The 15,007-nt window shown below is 48.2% G+C and overlaps 1 protein-coding gene and 1 pseudogene across 4 annotated transcripts in view; one reads left to right on the top strand and one right to left on the bottom strand.

Moving 5' to 3' along the window:
- LOC115197425 (nuclear pore complex protein Nup205-like) overlaps positions 1 to 1,022 on the top strand; it is a 30,314-nt pseudogene extending 29,292 nt beyond the window's left edge.
- The window catches only part of LOC115197421 (FYVE, RhoGEF and PH domain-containing protein 4), a 129,917-nt gene continuing 115,393 nt past the window's right edge, over positions 484 to 15,007 (bottom strand). For all 4 annotated transcript variants that reach the window (XM_029758925.1, XM_029758927.1, XM_029758926.1 and 1 more), the window contains exons 4-17: positions 11,328 to 12,000; positions 8,663 to 8,752; positions 8,266 to 8,411; positions 7,796 to 7,952; positions 7,264 to 7,402; positions 6,944 to 7,002; positions 6,536 to 6,682; positions 6,256 to 6,428; positions 5,007 to 5,037; positions 3,847 to 3,918; positions 3,612 to 3,737; positions 3,307 to 3,444; positions 3,047 to 3,187; positions 484 to 2,726 (exon numbers count right to left, since the gene is read on the bottom strand). In XM_029758925.1, the coding sequence (XP_029614785.1) occupies positions 2,463 to 2,726; positions 3,047 to 3,187; positions 3,307 to 3,444; positions 3,612 to 3,737; positions 3,847 to 3,918; positions 5,007 to 5,037; positions 6,256 to 6,428; positions 6,536 to 6,682; positions 6,944 to 7,002; positions 7,264 to 7,402; positions 7,796 to 7,952; positions 8,266 to 8,411; positions 8,663 to 8,752; positions 11,328 to 12,000 (2,356 nt within the window). In that variant the 3' untranslated portion in view covers positions 484 to 2,462. The remainder of the gene's footprint in view (positions 2,727 to 3,046; positions 3,188 to 3,306; positions 3,445 to 3,611; positions 3,738 to 3,846; positions 3,919 to 5,006; positions 5,038 to 6,255; positions 6,429 to 6,535; positions 6,683 to 6,943; positions 7,003 to 7,263; positions 7,403 to 7,795; positions 7,953 to 8,265; positions 8,412 to 8,662; positions 8,753 to 11,327; positions 12,001 to 15,007) is intronic.

Genomic DNA, 15,007 nt, shown 5'->3' with positions numbered 1-15,007 from the left:
CAACTCGAGATGACTGCAGGAAATGTGATGTTTGTGGTGTTTCTCATGTTCCCCAGACTCGTTTGGACATGCCCTGGGTCTGGCCAGTCAGCCAGCAAGACCTGGAGCAGGTAAGAGACTAGATTACACTAACAGTGGGGAGAAAGATAGTTCTTTGAAAATCTGCACGGATGAGTTTACAAGGGTAGGATTTGTGTTAGCTTCAGTGGCAAACCGTTTAATTGTTGTACATGTGAGTTAGTTTTCAGTAAGACTGACTCCTCTCTCCACTGTGTGTCTCCAGCTGCAGAGTGACATGGGGGGCAGGCTTTGGGGAGGCTCTACAGAGGAAGCTGCAGAGTGACATGGGGGCAGGCACTACAGAGGAAGCTGCAGGAGGTGGAGGGACTGAACAGCCAGGTCTGCTCCTCTGCACTCTGCAAAGGTCAACATGCCCAGTAGTGAAAGTAGAATTGGTTCACAAAGCAACCAGTGACACACTTCCATAATACTTAAACTTACTTTATTTTCTTACAAGGTACACTTTGTTAAGACCGTAAAGTGCGTAGATTCTCAAACCTTGGGGAGGGGGATCGGGAGAGTGAACAAATGTCCAAAATCTGGTTTTACGTTCAGATCTCATAAGACAGGATTGTTGTGCTCTTCTGCATTGTATCAGAACTGCGATTGGACAGGTGCAGTGAGGCCATGTCACACTCAGACCATGAATAGAGGATTGGAACAGTAGAACCTATGAACAGAGGTTATAGGCACATTACCCCCTTCCATTCAACACAAAGGATTCTGCAATCACAGGATGGAGTGAGTGACACCTTACTAGAGATTGAGAGACTGCTATCTATGGTATGCATTGAGGGACAAGACAAAAAACCTTAGTGAATCTGTTAGTCTATCTGGCTCGGCTAAGTCGGACAGAACACATGGAAATTTGAGGGATATTACTTTTGTGCTAATTATTTTAAATCATCATGTGCATATTTTATAAATTACTTTTTAAATAAAATTAGATACAGTATTTAAAACATTTACATTTCTTTCCCCACCTGGTCATAATGTTTACCTCTGCCGCTTCGAGGGGTGATGTCCCTATGTAAAAGACAGGATCTGGGTCAGTGGTAGTCTGTCATCCCTATGGGTCAGTTACATAGAAAACCCCACCATATATAAATGCTTTGTATGTATATTCTATATTCCGATATATACATGTCTACAAAAGGGCTGTGGGGCTAGGTAACTACAGCTGTACAACCGTTCATTCTCATCCTCAATACTGCCCTATGGATGTGTGTACGTCTGTCTTCATTCATACTATACAGGATTAGAGTAGGAAGGCCCCTCTGATGATCACAGCAGTAGTACACTTTTCAACACATTACTGTGACCAGGATGTGGTTGCTTAAGAGGTCACTTTGTGACTCCTTTGGATTCCATGGCGAGGGAGGTTGATCCAGCTTAGAACGAGTGCAGCAGAGTACCCCGAATGCCTGGCTGGAGAGGCCATCCCTCAGCCTGTTTGGATTGAAGCCTGTTCTGGATGGGTGAGCACTTCTGCATCATTTCCTGTTTGCTTATGGGGTTACTTACAGCAATTAAAGTGTAGAGTGATCCTCTCGATTGCTATTCTGGCTAATTGCTAAAGTCTTTCTGGGACATTGACCCAGGCTCTAGAGGAACTCATTCTATTCGTGCCAGTAGAACATGGCTTCTGGCTACTGTGATGTGAAACTACATGATTGGAGAAGTGAGGACTGATAACTTTCCTAGTGATCCTGTCCTAGGACCCTTTTAGTCTGAAACACTGTTCATCCATGTCTCTAAGTTAAAAAAAAAAGCATAAACACGGCAAATACTTTGATGTACACATTGTACAGGATCAACATCTCAGATATCAAAACATATGGAGAGCATTGCTTCTCTGTACATAAAAATGCATTTGTTCCTGTCAGGGAAAGCTGAGTAACACATATGTACAGGTACACAGGGCTGATGCAATGTACCGACCAGGGTTCGTCCAATTCCGAATTACAATTTCAGTGTACTTCTGGAATTGACCCCAACCCTGGTCCAGACAGCCAGTCCTCTTGATTCACATCATTAGACTCATGTCTATGAAGCTGGAGGAGATCTGTTGGGCCTGCAGGCATTCCCAGTAAAGCCCTCAGTGTACAAGATGCCCCAGGCAGGTTGCCCTGAATAGTGCCCGTCTGTCTGAGTGAAGCAGAGACCGTCCTGAGGTCCCCTGCTCCACTCTAATGATGATTGGAATGCACAGCTCTATTGGTGGAGCTGTGAGGTCCAATCATGCCCTCGCTTATGATTGGTAGAATCCACTCAGGGAAGGAGGAGAGGTGTGGATTGGCAAGGGAAGGCAGCTTATCTAGCACTGAGTTTCCACACTGTGTGTCCATGAGGGTAGCATGGGAGTGGTGTGTGCATAAATGCACATAGGTCTCTGGCAATCTTCAGCTGTCTGAGCTCGTCTCCTGGGCGCCATCCATGGCCATGGTGCCTGTGGCATCGTTGGGAGGGGGGCACTCAGGCACCTCCCCAGTCACGGCCACCCGGATCACCTTGAGCCAGCGCTGTTTCAGCTCGTCGCTCTCGGCCGCGAAGCTGTGGACTGATTTGGACTGTGACAAACGGAAGCTGGCTGGAAGGTCGGCAGGCCGGGGGCTGTCTTCCACAGAGTAACCCAGCAGAGGGATAGTGGACTGGGCCTTCACATCCTGAGAGGAGGGGGAGATGCAAAGGTAGAGAGATCATTTATATTGGAACTCGGGAGAGGAGTTTCTCCTATTCAGCAAATCAGGTCACAGGGTGAAGGAAATCTTGCCCCCATTCATAACAAATGTGGTTATAGAAAATGTGGATGTTTATGATTGACAATGTCCACATCACAGGAGGTTGGTGGCACCTTAATTGGGGAGGACGGGCTCGTGGTAAGGGCTGGAGCGTGATGAGTGGAATGGTATCAAATACATCAAACAACATGGTGTGATGCCATTCCGGCCACTATTATGAGCCGTCCACATGGTGTTTGACTGACCTGTGGCGCTCCGTAGAGGTAGAGAACTAATGCCTCCTTCTCTGGGATGAGGCACCACACCTTCCCCCAGGGCTTGTTCTTCTCACAGTACTGCAGGAAGCCACACATGATGCTGCTGCCGGAGAACTGTGCCGCCTCGATCTGGGGACAGAGGAGTGCTGTTTAGACACAAGACGTGTGTGTGTGTGTGTGTGTGTGTGTGTGTGTGTGTGTGTGTGTGTGTGTGTGTGTGTGTGTGTGTGTGTGTGTGTGTCCCTCACCTCCAGAATGCCCTTCTTCTTGTCCTCGGCCTTCTCCTCTCCAGTCAGGATGGAGTAGCAGTCCTTACAGACCTTGTTGATCTTGTTGCTGTCGTACTCCAGGGCCACCTTGTTGTCTGAGCACTTCCAACACACAACCTGATACAGGAACAGAAGACATCAGTCTAACACGGAACGAACAACACAGTGTAAACTAGCCAAACAGCCAACAGCCAAATGGGTTGAGCATCACAAATAGTATTAACATGTTATAATGGGTGCTGAGTTTGAGGGAGGGCATGGTGTCGAGTGGACGCTTCACTCACATAGCCACATGCTCGACAGTGGTGTCTCCGTCGTGTCAGAGCATTGAAGGACTCTTTACACTTCATACACATTGTCACCTCGTTGTCCCGTATCCAGCGAGGGGCCCGTTTCCCCAGCTCTGCCGTCTAGAGAACAATACACACCGACACACGTAGCTCAGACACAGGAGGGTCTTTGACACACATGCAGTGCACAAGAAGAGTCAGAGGTCATGTTTATTGTGATGACACTCACCAACACGTCTTTGGAGGCTGACTTGAACGTCTCATTCTTCTGATGGAAGATCTCAATGGTCTTCCGAAAAGCCTGCAGGACACACATACACAGACAGAAACACATACACAGACAGAAACACATACACAGACAGAAACACATACACAGACACATACACAGACACAAACACATACACAGACACAAACACAGACAAACACATACACAGATAGAAACACATACACAGACATAAAAACAGACACAGACAGAAACACAAACACAGACAGAAACACAGACACAGACAGAAACACATACACAGACAGAAACACATACACAAACACATACAGACACAGACAGAAACACAGACACAGACACAAACACAGACACAGACAGAAACACATACACAGACAGAAACACAGACACAAACACATACACAGATACAAACAGAAACACATACACAGACAGAAACACATACACAGACACAAACACATACACAGACACAGACACAGACACAAACACATACACAGACACAAACACAGACAAACACATACACAGATAGAAACACAGACAGAAACACAAACACAGACAGAAACACAAACACAGACACAGACAGAAACACATACACAAACACATACAGACACAGACAGAAACACAGACACAAACACAGACACAGACAGAAACACATACACAGACAGAAACACAGACACAAACACATACACAGATACAAACAGAAACACATACACAGACAGAAACACATACACAGACACAAACACATACACAGACACAAACACAGACACAAACACAGACAGAAACACATACACAGACACAAACACATACACAGATACAAACAGAAACACATACACAGACAGAAACACATACACAGACACAAACACATACACAGACACAGACACAGAAACACATACACAGACAGAAACACATACACAGACACAAACACATACACAGACAGAAACACATACACAGACAGAAACACATACACAGACACAAACACAGACAGAAACACATACACAGACACAGACACAAACACATACACAGACACATACACAGACATAAACACATACACAAACACATACACAGACAGAAACATGGTCAGCAATACACACCCAAATCTGCTGAACATACAGGAAATAAAATAAGTGTAAATCAGTAAGAACGTGATTATGTACCTTTATCCAATTGTCCTTGTCTTGTTCCGAGCTGAAAAATGGAAAACATGGTTAGGCTATTAGCTGGCCGAAGGTAGGCTACATGAAAAGTGTAATACTGTTAATATAACTATGTGGGTTTTCAGGAAATGTATGTACATCAGGAAGCTCATCTGCAGTTCCTGCGGTGCAAATGAAGATCCTATATCTGAATGGAATGTTACACTACTGTTTGTCATTTAGCAGACGCTCTTATCCAGAGTAAACTACAGCTGTGAGTGCATTCATTTTCATACTTTTTTGTACTGGTCCCCCATAAGAATCGAACCCACAAGCACCATGCTCTACCAACTGAGTCACACGGGACTATGATGAGCTGTAGTAGAGTACTTATCATACACTAAACCCCCATAGGGTTAGCAGAAGGATGTGGTCAAATTATCATAAGAATTTGGGTGGTTATCCATAGTCAATCAAATCAATCAAATGTATTTAGAAAGCCCTTTTTACAACAGCAGTTGTTACAAAATGCTTATACAGAAATCCAGCCTAGAGAGCAAGCAATGCAGGAAAAACTCCCTAACAAGGCAGGAACCAGGCTCTGAGGGGTGGCCGTCCTGTTCTGGCTGTGCAAGGTGGAAATAGTTAGCAATAGGGTGTGGGACTGTAGTATACAGTTAAACGTTCTTTTGAGAATCATGGCAGTAATTTTTATTTTTTTATACATTTGGCTATAGGGTGGAGTAGAACTAGGCCTGTTATCTACAGCTAACTAGCAAAATAACACTTGAGTAAATGAGTGACACAAAGTATATTAAAAGCATGTGCTTCCACACAGGTGTGGTCCCTGAGTTAATTAAGCAATGAACATGCTTGGGTCGTGTATAAAAACGGCCAGTCGCTCATCATTTTGCCTACCATGGTTAGAAGAAGAGATCAGTGACTTTGAAAGAGGGGTTTGAAAATACCGTGTGTGTCTCAGTCACCAGATCTCAACACAGTTGAACACTTATGGGAGATTCTGGAGCGGCGCCTGAGACAGCGTTTTCCACCACCATCAACAAATCACCAAATTATAGAATTTATTGTGGAAAAATTGTTGCATCCCTCCAATAGAGTTCCAGACACTTGTAGAATCTATACCAAGGTGCAGTGAAGCTGTTCTGGTGGCCCTATTAAGACGCTTGTTATGCTGGTGTTTCCTTTATTTTGTCAGTAACCTGGATGTATGGCTCTATAGGGCGTATTAAGGGTGGATGTAACAGCTTACCTGGCCTGCAGCTCCAGGGTCCTCTCCTTGCCAGACACCTGGAAGGTGTGGGGGTAGTCCTCGTTGGTGGTCCCTAGAACCTTCATGCCTTCGATGCCGATGCGCGTGCGTACTGTGTACTTGGGCCCTCCAAGGCTGAACTTGGGCACGCAGTACAACAGCATGTTGTTGAACTGAAGGGGAATAAAGAAACACCTATGATTAACGCTTGTTTTGCTAATATATTGCTCCAGACTTGGTTGAGTACAGAGAAAGTGAAATATGTGTGTGCATTTCTCACCAGGAAGAGGTATCTCTCCATAGCCGAGGTGTTCCTGGCAGCCAGCTTCAGGATGTGTCCCTCCTTGATGAACTCATTGGAGGCGTTGACGATGTCCTCCTCCTCCCCTAACATCTCATAGATCTCCAGCAGCTTCTTCAGATTCTCCTGACCAGGGAAGGGGTTTTAGTTGGATTCAAAAATCTTGGTTGGGTTAGTGCTTGCACAGGGAAGTGCTTGCACTAGCCAAAAAGCATATGAGTAGAAATGCTGATCTAGGATCAGGTCCCCCTTGTCCACATAGTCTTATTCGTAAAAATCATAGAGGCATAATTGATCCTAGATCAGCACTCCTACTCTGAGAAGCTTTTTGAATACAGGTCCTGGTTTTATTTCAGATTATAAGAGTGGTGTGCTGCAGATACTCACAGATTTCCGTATGGCACTGTTGGAGTGTGTGGCTGCCATGGCGATGATGTTCAATGACTCTGAGGAACATGGAAAGAAGGAATGATGAACTTATTGAAAATGAAATGAATGGTGTAATAGAAATGTTCTAGAACTAAACAACAGTTTTGTGTGTTTTCAATGTAAGGCAAATGTTTGTAATTGGCACTGGAGATTTCACATGTATTTTTTTATGTGAAGTAATTACATGATTATCATCAAAAGAAAGTCTGTGATATTCCATGTCCTCCTGCTCTGTAGTGTACAGATTATGACTAGTAAAAGCACTCCAGTGTCCTCACTCTCTGCGTCTTGGTGGTCGGGGTCGTCCTGAGGCAGTTTCTTCAGGTAGTCTTTGAGCAGCATCTCGTAACGGGGAACTCTCTGTACCGGCTCCAACATGTGGTGCTGCAACGTCAAACAACCACATGCCTCCTGACTCTGAAACACACAAAATAAAACAGTCCACTGTCACTTCAAGGTTCAAGGCTTAAAAGTAAAACCACACAAATTGTTAGAGGAATATCCATTCAACAGGACCAGTTGAAACAACCATCAATTATTCAATTGTTCCATTCCATGATGACTATTCATAGTACAAATCAATAGTGAGATATCAATAGATTTCTTTCTCCTTGCAAACCAAATGAGACCTTGCAGCAGAAATCTGTACATCCACAGGTAAATTATCGCAGTGCTGTAGTCCCAAACTCAGATCATATAATTCCTAGAATTGCTATGCATTTATATAATTCCTATACAAACAATTTGTTAATCCACAACCGACCTGTGCACTTTTGAATCAGGCCTTGTGTTTAGAATCTACACTCATACCTGGATGTCCTGGATGATGGCTTTAAACTGTAGAGAGCGGTCCGTCCACTGTTTCAGCAGCTCCATGGCCTTGTCAAAGTTCTTCACGTACTCTGCGTACATCTTCAGGAAGGGCGTGAGCTTCTGTAGGATGTCCCCCAAGCGAGGGGTGGACTCCCTGTAGGGAGGGGTGACCGTTAGATAGGGACCTCAAGGTTGAATCCCCTAACCCTGAAACTCCAAGTGGAGGATGACTCAAACATGATTTTTCAATGGACAGACCATTTCAAAACCACAACTTCCCTTTATTACATCTGTGTCTGAGTGAATCTGAATGAGTCACAGAGGCTGAATTGTTACTCATCTTAGCAATATTATTTTGTATCGTATTTTCATGCATTCTCAGGGGTGAAATCTGTGAGCTCATACACTTGAATGGGTCTGTGTTTGGAGTCTATAACTGCGTGGCCAGTCAGTCATGAGGAGCTTACCATTCTCCCATGCGTTTCTCCAGGTCAGGCAACAGGAACTGGCTGTGGAAGGTGTTGATGGAGGAGATGTTGGAGAAGATGTTCTTCACCACGTCCACAGGGAACGTGCCCTTCAGAGCCTCCTCCATCAGCTTGGCACAGAACACCTGCATGGTGGCACAACATGGCCAGGCGAGGTAAACCACATTGAATTGATCATAATAATGAACACTGCCTTCTTTTCATGCTGAGGTAGACCTGGGTCAGTGTTCAGTAGGACACACCATGTCCAACAACAGAATGTCGGTGTGATAAGTTCAGGTAAAACCTCCCTGTTTCTCACAATATCAAAACGTTTTCTACCTACTGAACAGGACCCTGAAATGACAGAACCCTGGACGGACAGTGGGACACTCACCTGGTCCAGCAGGTTGAGCCGTGTGACATAGGCCCTCTCTGTCTTCAGGAGCTCATTGGCTATCTTGTGCAGCTTCTGTTCGTTGGTCTCCTGAAACACCGAAGAGAGAGGTATGTCAGTTGGCTGTGGGACAAGTTGGGGAGATGCATACTGCATGTACACTTCATAGACAAGGCCATGTTCCTATAGCTAGAGGGGGTGAAAAGGGCCCCTTGACAAATAATATATGTTGTGTTCAAGTCAGGTTAGACAATTGGGAGTAAAGGAGGCGTTGAACTCTGAGCCTGAAGGTCATGCTCACTCCCACATTGTCCTCATGCTGCGCGAGGATCCCGTTTTGTAATAGCGGACACAAACACACTTCCCCAGAGAGATCTACAACAGCATCACTTTTAAAAAAACTTGTGCTTCAACACAGCAATGTTAACATTAAGACAACAAAGGGTTTCAGTTCAATCGCTATTTTATGTTCCTTTTAATTGAGGGTTCCACAATTCCTTTTAAATAACAGTGCTGCTTGGGCATACTATAGTATATAGTATGTGTTCCTGTGTGTATTGGGCTATTGCGGAGTGTGTGTGACTGTGGTGTGGGGGTTCTTCTCAAAACAGAAAATGAAAGGCTGGAAGGGGGAAATGAGGACAAAGGGAACTTCTGTTCACAGTGTCAGAGTGCTTTGTGTGCAGGGGAACCTCTCACTGTGTTACTGTAACAGAACAGTATGTAAAACACAGACCAACGAGTGTCTCCCACATACTTAAGAAATCAACATTCTGGGGCGCAGTGGCCTAAGGCACTGCAGTGCTTGAGGCGTCACTACAGATCCGGGTTCGATCCCGGGCTGTGTCGCAGCCGGCCGCGCCCGGGAGACCCATGAGGCAATGCACAATTGGCCCAGCGTCGTCCGGGTTAGGGAAGGGTTTGGCCAGCCGGGATGTCCTTGTCCCATCGCGCTCTAACGACTCCTGTGGCGGGCTGGGAGCATGCACGCTGACACAGTCGCCAGCTGTACGGTGTTTCCTCCGACACATTGGTGTGGCTGGCTTCCAGGTTAAGCGAGCAGTGTGTCAAGAAACAGTGTGGCTTGGCAGGGTCGTGTTTCGTAAGACCAATGGCTCTCGACCTTCGCCTCTCCCCAGTCCGTACGGGAGTTGCATCAATGGGCAAGACTATAACTACCAAATGAATATCACGAAATTGGGGAGGAAAAGGGGTAAAACATTTTTTTTTACAAAATATTCAAAAATCGATATCAAGATTCTGCAGGATTCTGATTGTTAGGGCTGAACAGAGAATGAATGCTCACTTCCTCTATTCATTGATATAGATGGATTCTTTGTGTGTATCCCACATGTATTGTTCAAGAGGAATGTTGTCTTGCTCTGTGCTCTGTACAACTATTTATTCTCATATGTATTACTTTGAATGTATTATTCTTCCCTATCACAATATACAAAATAGTTCATTAACATTCAAACCCTTTACTGTATTTGATGCTCAGAGTATTACAAATTATTCTACCTCAAAGCAGTCCTTCCTTGAACTCTCCACCCAAAATTCACACGAATAGACTGTAATTTGGTTACTAGTCAAGTATAACTTTGAGTGTCTTCACTGGAAGAATATCCAAGCAAGCTGAATGTTTCACACATTGAGAAACCACTTGCAAGGGTTCTCTGTCTCAGCTTGCTCATAATAATAAATGCCATGTAGCAGACGCTTTTATCCAAAGTGACTTACGGTCATGTGTGCATATGTTATAGGTATAGTGGTCTACTGTAGGTACACTGTCCTGCTTAAACTGACAAAACACACCCCCAGCTCTACTGCACGTTATGTACTGCTTTTATCAAAAAGACACCACGTTTCTACCACCCATGGTCTTATTCTCTCTCTGCTAGCTTAGTATGTCAAGTAACCAACAGAGATACAGTATAGACTGATAAGCCATGAAGCATAGGATCCACTTTAACTCAGCTAAAGCCCACGTCTCATACACTACCATTCACTGCTGAGTGAACACACTCATCTGAGAGACAGCTATTTATAATCACGAGGCGTTCAGCCAGGCAGCAGCAAGGCCTCCCACAGGGTTACTGTGGTGTAAACTCAACTCTTCAGCCGCTGAAGCATTTGACATCTGTTGAGTTCAGTCCTGAAAATAACACCCAGCAGTAGCAGAATCAGTCAGTAAGAACCAGACACACTGCAGAGACAAAGGCTACACTCAGAAAAAAAGGTGCTATCTAGAACCAAAAAGCGTTCTTCGTCTGTCCCCATAGGGGAACCCTTTGAAGAACCCATTTTGGTTCCAGGTAGAACCATTTTGGGTTCCATTTAGAACCCTTTCCACAGAGGGTTCTACATGGAACCCAAAAGAGTTCTACCTGGAACCAAAACGGGTTCTATCTGTAACCAAAAAGGGTTCTCCTATGAGGACAGCCGCAGAACCCTTGTGTGTACTGTAGTAAAGGCGCTGTGATGTTACAGTAGACTGTGAAGTCAGTTAAATGAGACAGCACATACCTCTAATGGGCAAAGATCCTGAAACATCTGACATGGGGATATACATAAATGTGCTAGGGAAAACACATGCATAAACACCAGCACTATACTGACATGAACTCTCTGGCCACTCAGTGTACCCCCCCTCACAGACACTTACCGGTACCTTCTGCTCTACAATGGCCTCCTCCTTCCTTTGTTCCGGTTGGGGGTCTCCTGTAGGTTCACTGTCCTCCCCGGTATGGTTCTCTGTCTCGGTATGGGCCTCTGTCTCCGTATGGGCCTCTGCCTCCGTATGGGCCTCTGCCTCCGTATGGGCCTCTGCCTCCGTATGGGCCTCTGCCTCCGTATGGGCCTCTGCCTCCGTATGGGCCTCTGCCTCGGTATGGGCCTCTGCCTCGGTATGGGCCTCTGCCTCGGTATGGGCCTCTGCCTCGGTATGGGCCTCTGCCTCGGTATGGGCCTCTGTCTCGGTATGGGTCTTTGTCTCGGTATGGGTCTCTGTCTCGGTATGGGTCTCTGTGTTTGTAGGGGAGTTATCCCCGCTCTGCTCGGTGCTCCTGTCCCCCATGTCCCCATTCACCAGGGCAGTGTCTGTCCTCAGGGGGGATCCACTCTCCCTGTCCCTGTCTCTGTCCATCTGGGCTAGCACCCCGTTAGCCGCTGGTTTGTGGGCATCCTGTGGCGTTCCTGGGACAGAGCCTAAATCCACCGAGTTGTTGTCCTGCTGCTTGGGCTCAGACTGTCTCTGGTAGCACCGGTGAGCCGGACTGCAGAGGGGCGACTTGCTAAGCTGCTTCAGTGGCGAGCCCTCCCTCTTGGTTTCCGACTGGCTGTGAGAGGAGAGGAAGAGGGATAGAACAGGAAGAAGTCAGAGACCACCACTGATAAACAGGTAAAGCCAAAGATGACAGGAAAGGAGAAGAGAGAGCAAGTTCAGTTGCTGTTAAGTGTAGTGACTAGTGAGTGGCGTAAAAGAGTGAGAGAGACAGAGACTGTGCGGCAGCATTGAAGTATGTCCGCAGGTTAAAAATAAAACACGGGGCTGCGGTGAGCTGTGCAGAGGAGGTGTGAATGCTTAGGGCAGGGGAGGAGTGGAGGAAAAGAGTGGAGGAGAAGAGGAAGACTGGAAAGGTAGAGCACCAGTCCCCAGAGATAACCGGCTGCCCTACTTCTGAAGGCACATGTGCGTGCGCACACATACACACACACACACAACCCTCCATCTGGCATGACCATATCCTACAGCTCGTCTAGCTGTTTCCCTGTCTGTGACCCACCTGCCCTCAGATGACAATTCCCTTCCAGTCCCCTCAGCCTGCAATGTCCAGCACTATCCACCACTATCCGCCACTGCCCACCACTATCCACCACTGTCCAGCACTATCCACGACTGCCTAGCACTATCCAGCACTGTCCGCCACTATCCAGCACTGTCCGCCTCTATCCAGCACTGTCCGCCACTATCCAGCACTGTCCGCCACTATCCAGCACTGTCCGCCTCTATCCAGCACTGTCCGCCTCTATCCAGCACTGTCCGCCACTATCCAGCACTGTCCGCCACTATCCAGCACTGTCCACCACTGTCCATGACTGTCCGCCACTGTTCAGCACAGACCGCCACTATCCAGCACTGTCCGCCACTATCCAGCATGGTCCGCCACTATCCAGCACTGTCCGCCACTGTCCATGACTGTCCGCCACTGTTCAGCACAGACCGCCACTATCCAGCAATGTCCGCCACTATCCAGCACTGTCCGCCACTGTTCAGCACAGACCGCCACTATCTAGCACTGTCCGCCACTGTCCATGACTGTCCGCCACTATCCAGCACTGTCCGCCACTATCCAGCACTGTCCGCCTCTATCCAGCACTGTCCGCCACTGTTCAGCACTGTCTGCAACTGTTCAGCACTGTTCAGCACAGTCCGCCACTATCCAGCACTGTCCGCCACTGTTCAGCACAGACCGCCACTATCTAGCACTGTCCGCCACTGTCCATGACTGTCCGCCACTGTCCATGACTGTCCGCCACTATCCAGCACTGTCCGCCACTATCCAGCACTGTCCGCCACTGTTCAGCACAGACCGGCACTATCTAGCACTGTCCGCCACTGTCCATGACTGTCCGCCACTATCCAGCACTGTCCGGCACTATCCAGCACTGTCCGGCACTATTCAGCACTGTCTGCCACTGTCCAGCACTGTCTGCCACTGTCCAGCACTGTCCGCCACTATCCAGCACTGTCCGCCAAAGTCCATGACTGTCCGCCACTATCCAGCACTATCCACCACTATCCGCCACTGCCCACCACTATCCACCACTGTCCAGCACTATCCACGACTGCCTAGCACTATCCAGCACTGTCCGCCACTATCCAGCACTATCCACCACTATCCGCCACTGCCCACCACTATCCACCACTGTCCAGCACTATCCACGACTGCCTAGCACTATCCAGCACTGTCCGCCACTATCCAGCACTGTCCGCCTCTATCCAGCACTGTCCGCCACGATCCAGCACTGTCCGCCACTATCCAGCACTGTCCGCCACTATCCAGCACTGTCCGCCACTATCCAGCACTGTCCACCACTGTCCATGACTGTCCGCCACTGTTCAGCACAGACCGCCACTATCCAGCACTGTCCGCCACTATCCAGCACTGTCCGCCACTATCCAGCACTGTCCGCCACTATCCAGCACTGTCCGCCACTATCCAGCACTGCCCGCCACTGTCCATGACTGTCCGCCACTGTTCAGCACAGACCGCCACTATCCAGCACTGTTCGCCACTATCCAGCACTGTCCGCCACTGTTCAGCACAGACCGCCACTATCTAGCACTGTCCGCCACTGTCCATGACTGTCCGCCACTATCCAGCACTGTCCGCCACTATCCACCACTGTCCGCCACTATCCAGCACTGTCCGCCACTGTCCAGCACTGTCCGCCACTGTCCAGCACTGTCCGCCACTGTTCAGCACAGACCGCCACTATCTAGCACTGTTCGCCACTGTCCATGACTGTCCGCCACTATCCAGCACTGTCCGCCAATATCCAGCACTGTCCGCCACTGCCCAGCACTGTCCGCCACTGTCCAGCACTGTCCGCCACTGTCCATGACTGTCCGCCACTATCCAGCACTGTCCGCCACTATCCAGCACTGTCCGCCTCTATCCAGCACTGTCCGCCACTGTCCATGACTGTCCGCCACTGTTCAGCACTGTCCGCCACTGTTCAGCACAGTCCGGCACTATCCAGCACTGTCCGCCACTGTTCAGCACAGACCGCCACTGTCCAGCACTGTCCGCCACTGTTCAGCACAGACCGCCACTGTCCAGCACTGTCCGCCACTGTTCAGCACAGACCGCCATTATCTAGCACTGTCCGCCACTGTCCATGACTGTCCGCCACTATCCAGCACTGTCCGCCACTATCCAGCTCTGTCCGCCACTATCCAGCACTGTCCACCACTATCCGCCACTGCCCACCACTATCCACCACTGTCCAGCACTATCCACGACTGCCTAGCACTATCCAGCACTGTCCGCCACTATCCAGCACTGTCCGCCTCTATCCAGCACTGTCCGCCACTATCCAGCACTGTCCGCCACTATCCAGCACTGTCCGCCACTATCCAGCACTGTCCGCCACTATCCAGCACTGTCCGCCACTATCCAGCACTGTCCGCCACTGTCCATGACTGTCCGCCACTGTTCAGCACAGACCGCCACTATCCAGCACTGTCCGCCACTATCCAGCACTGTCCGCCACTATCCAGCACTGTCCGCCACTGTCCATGACTGTCCGCCACTGTTCAGCACAGACCGCCACTATCCA

This window comes from Salmo trutta, chromosome 7 (genome assembly GCF_901001165.1).
Source record: "Salmo trutta chromosome 7, fSalTru1.1, whole genome shotgun sequence".
NCBI lineage: Eukaryota > Metazoa > Chordata > Actinopteri > Salmoniformes > Salmonidae > Salmo > Salmo trutta.
This window is presented reverse-complemented; position numbering and strand designations above follow the sequence as displayed.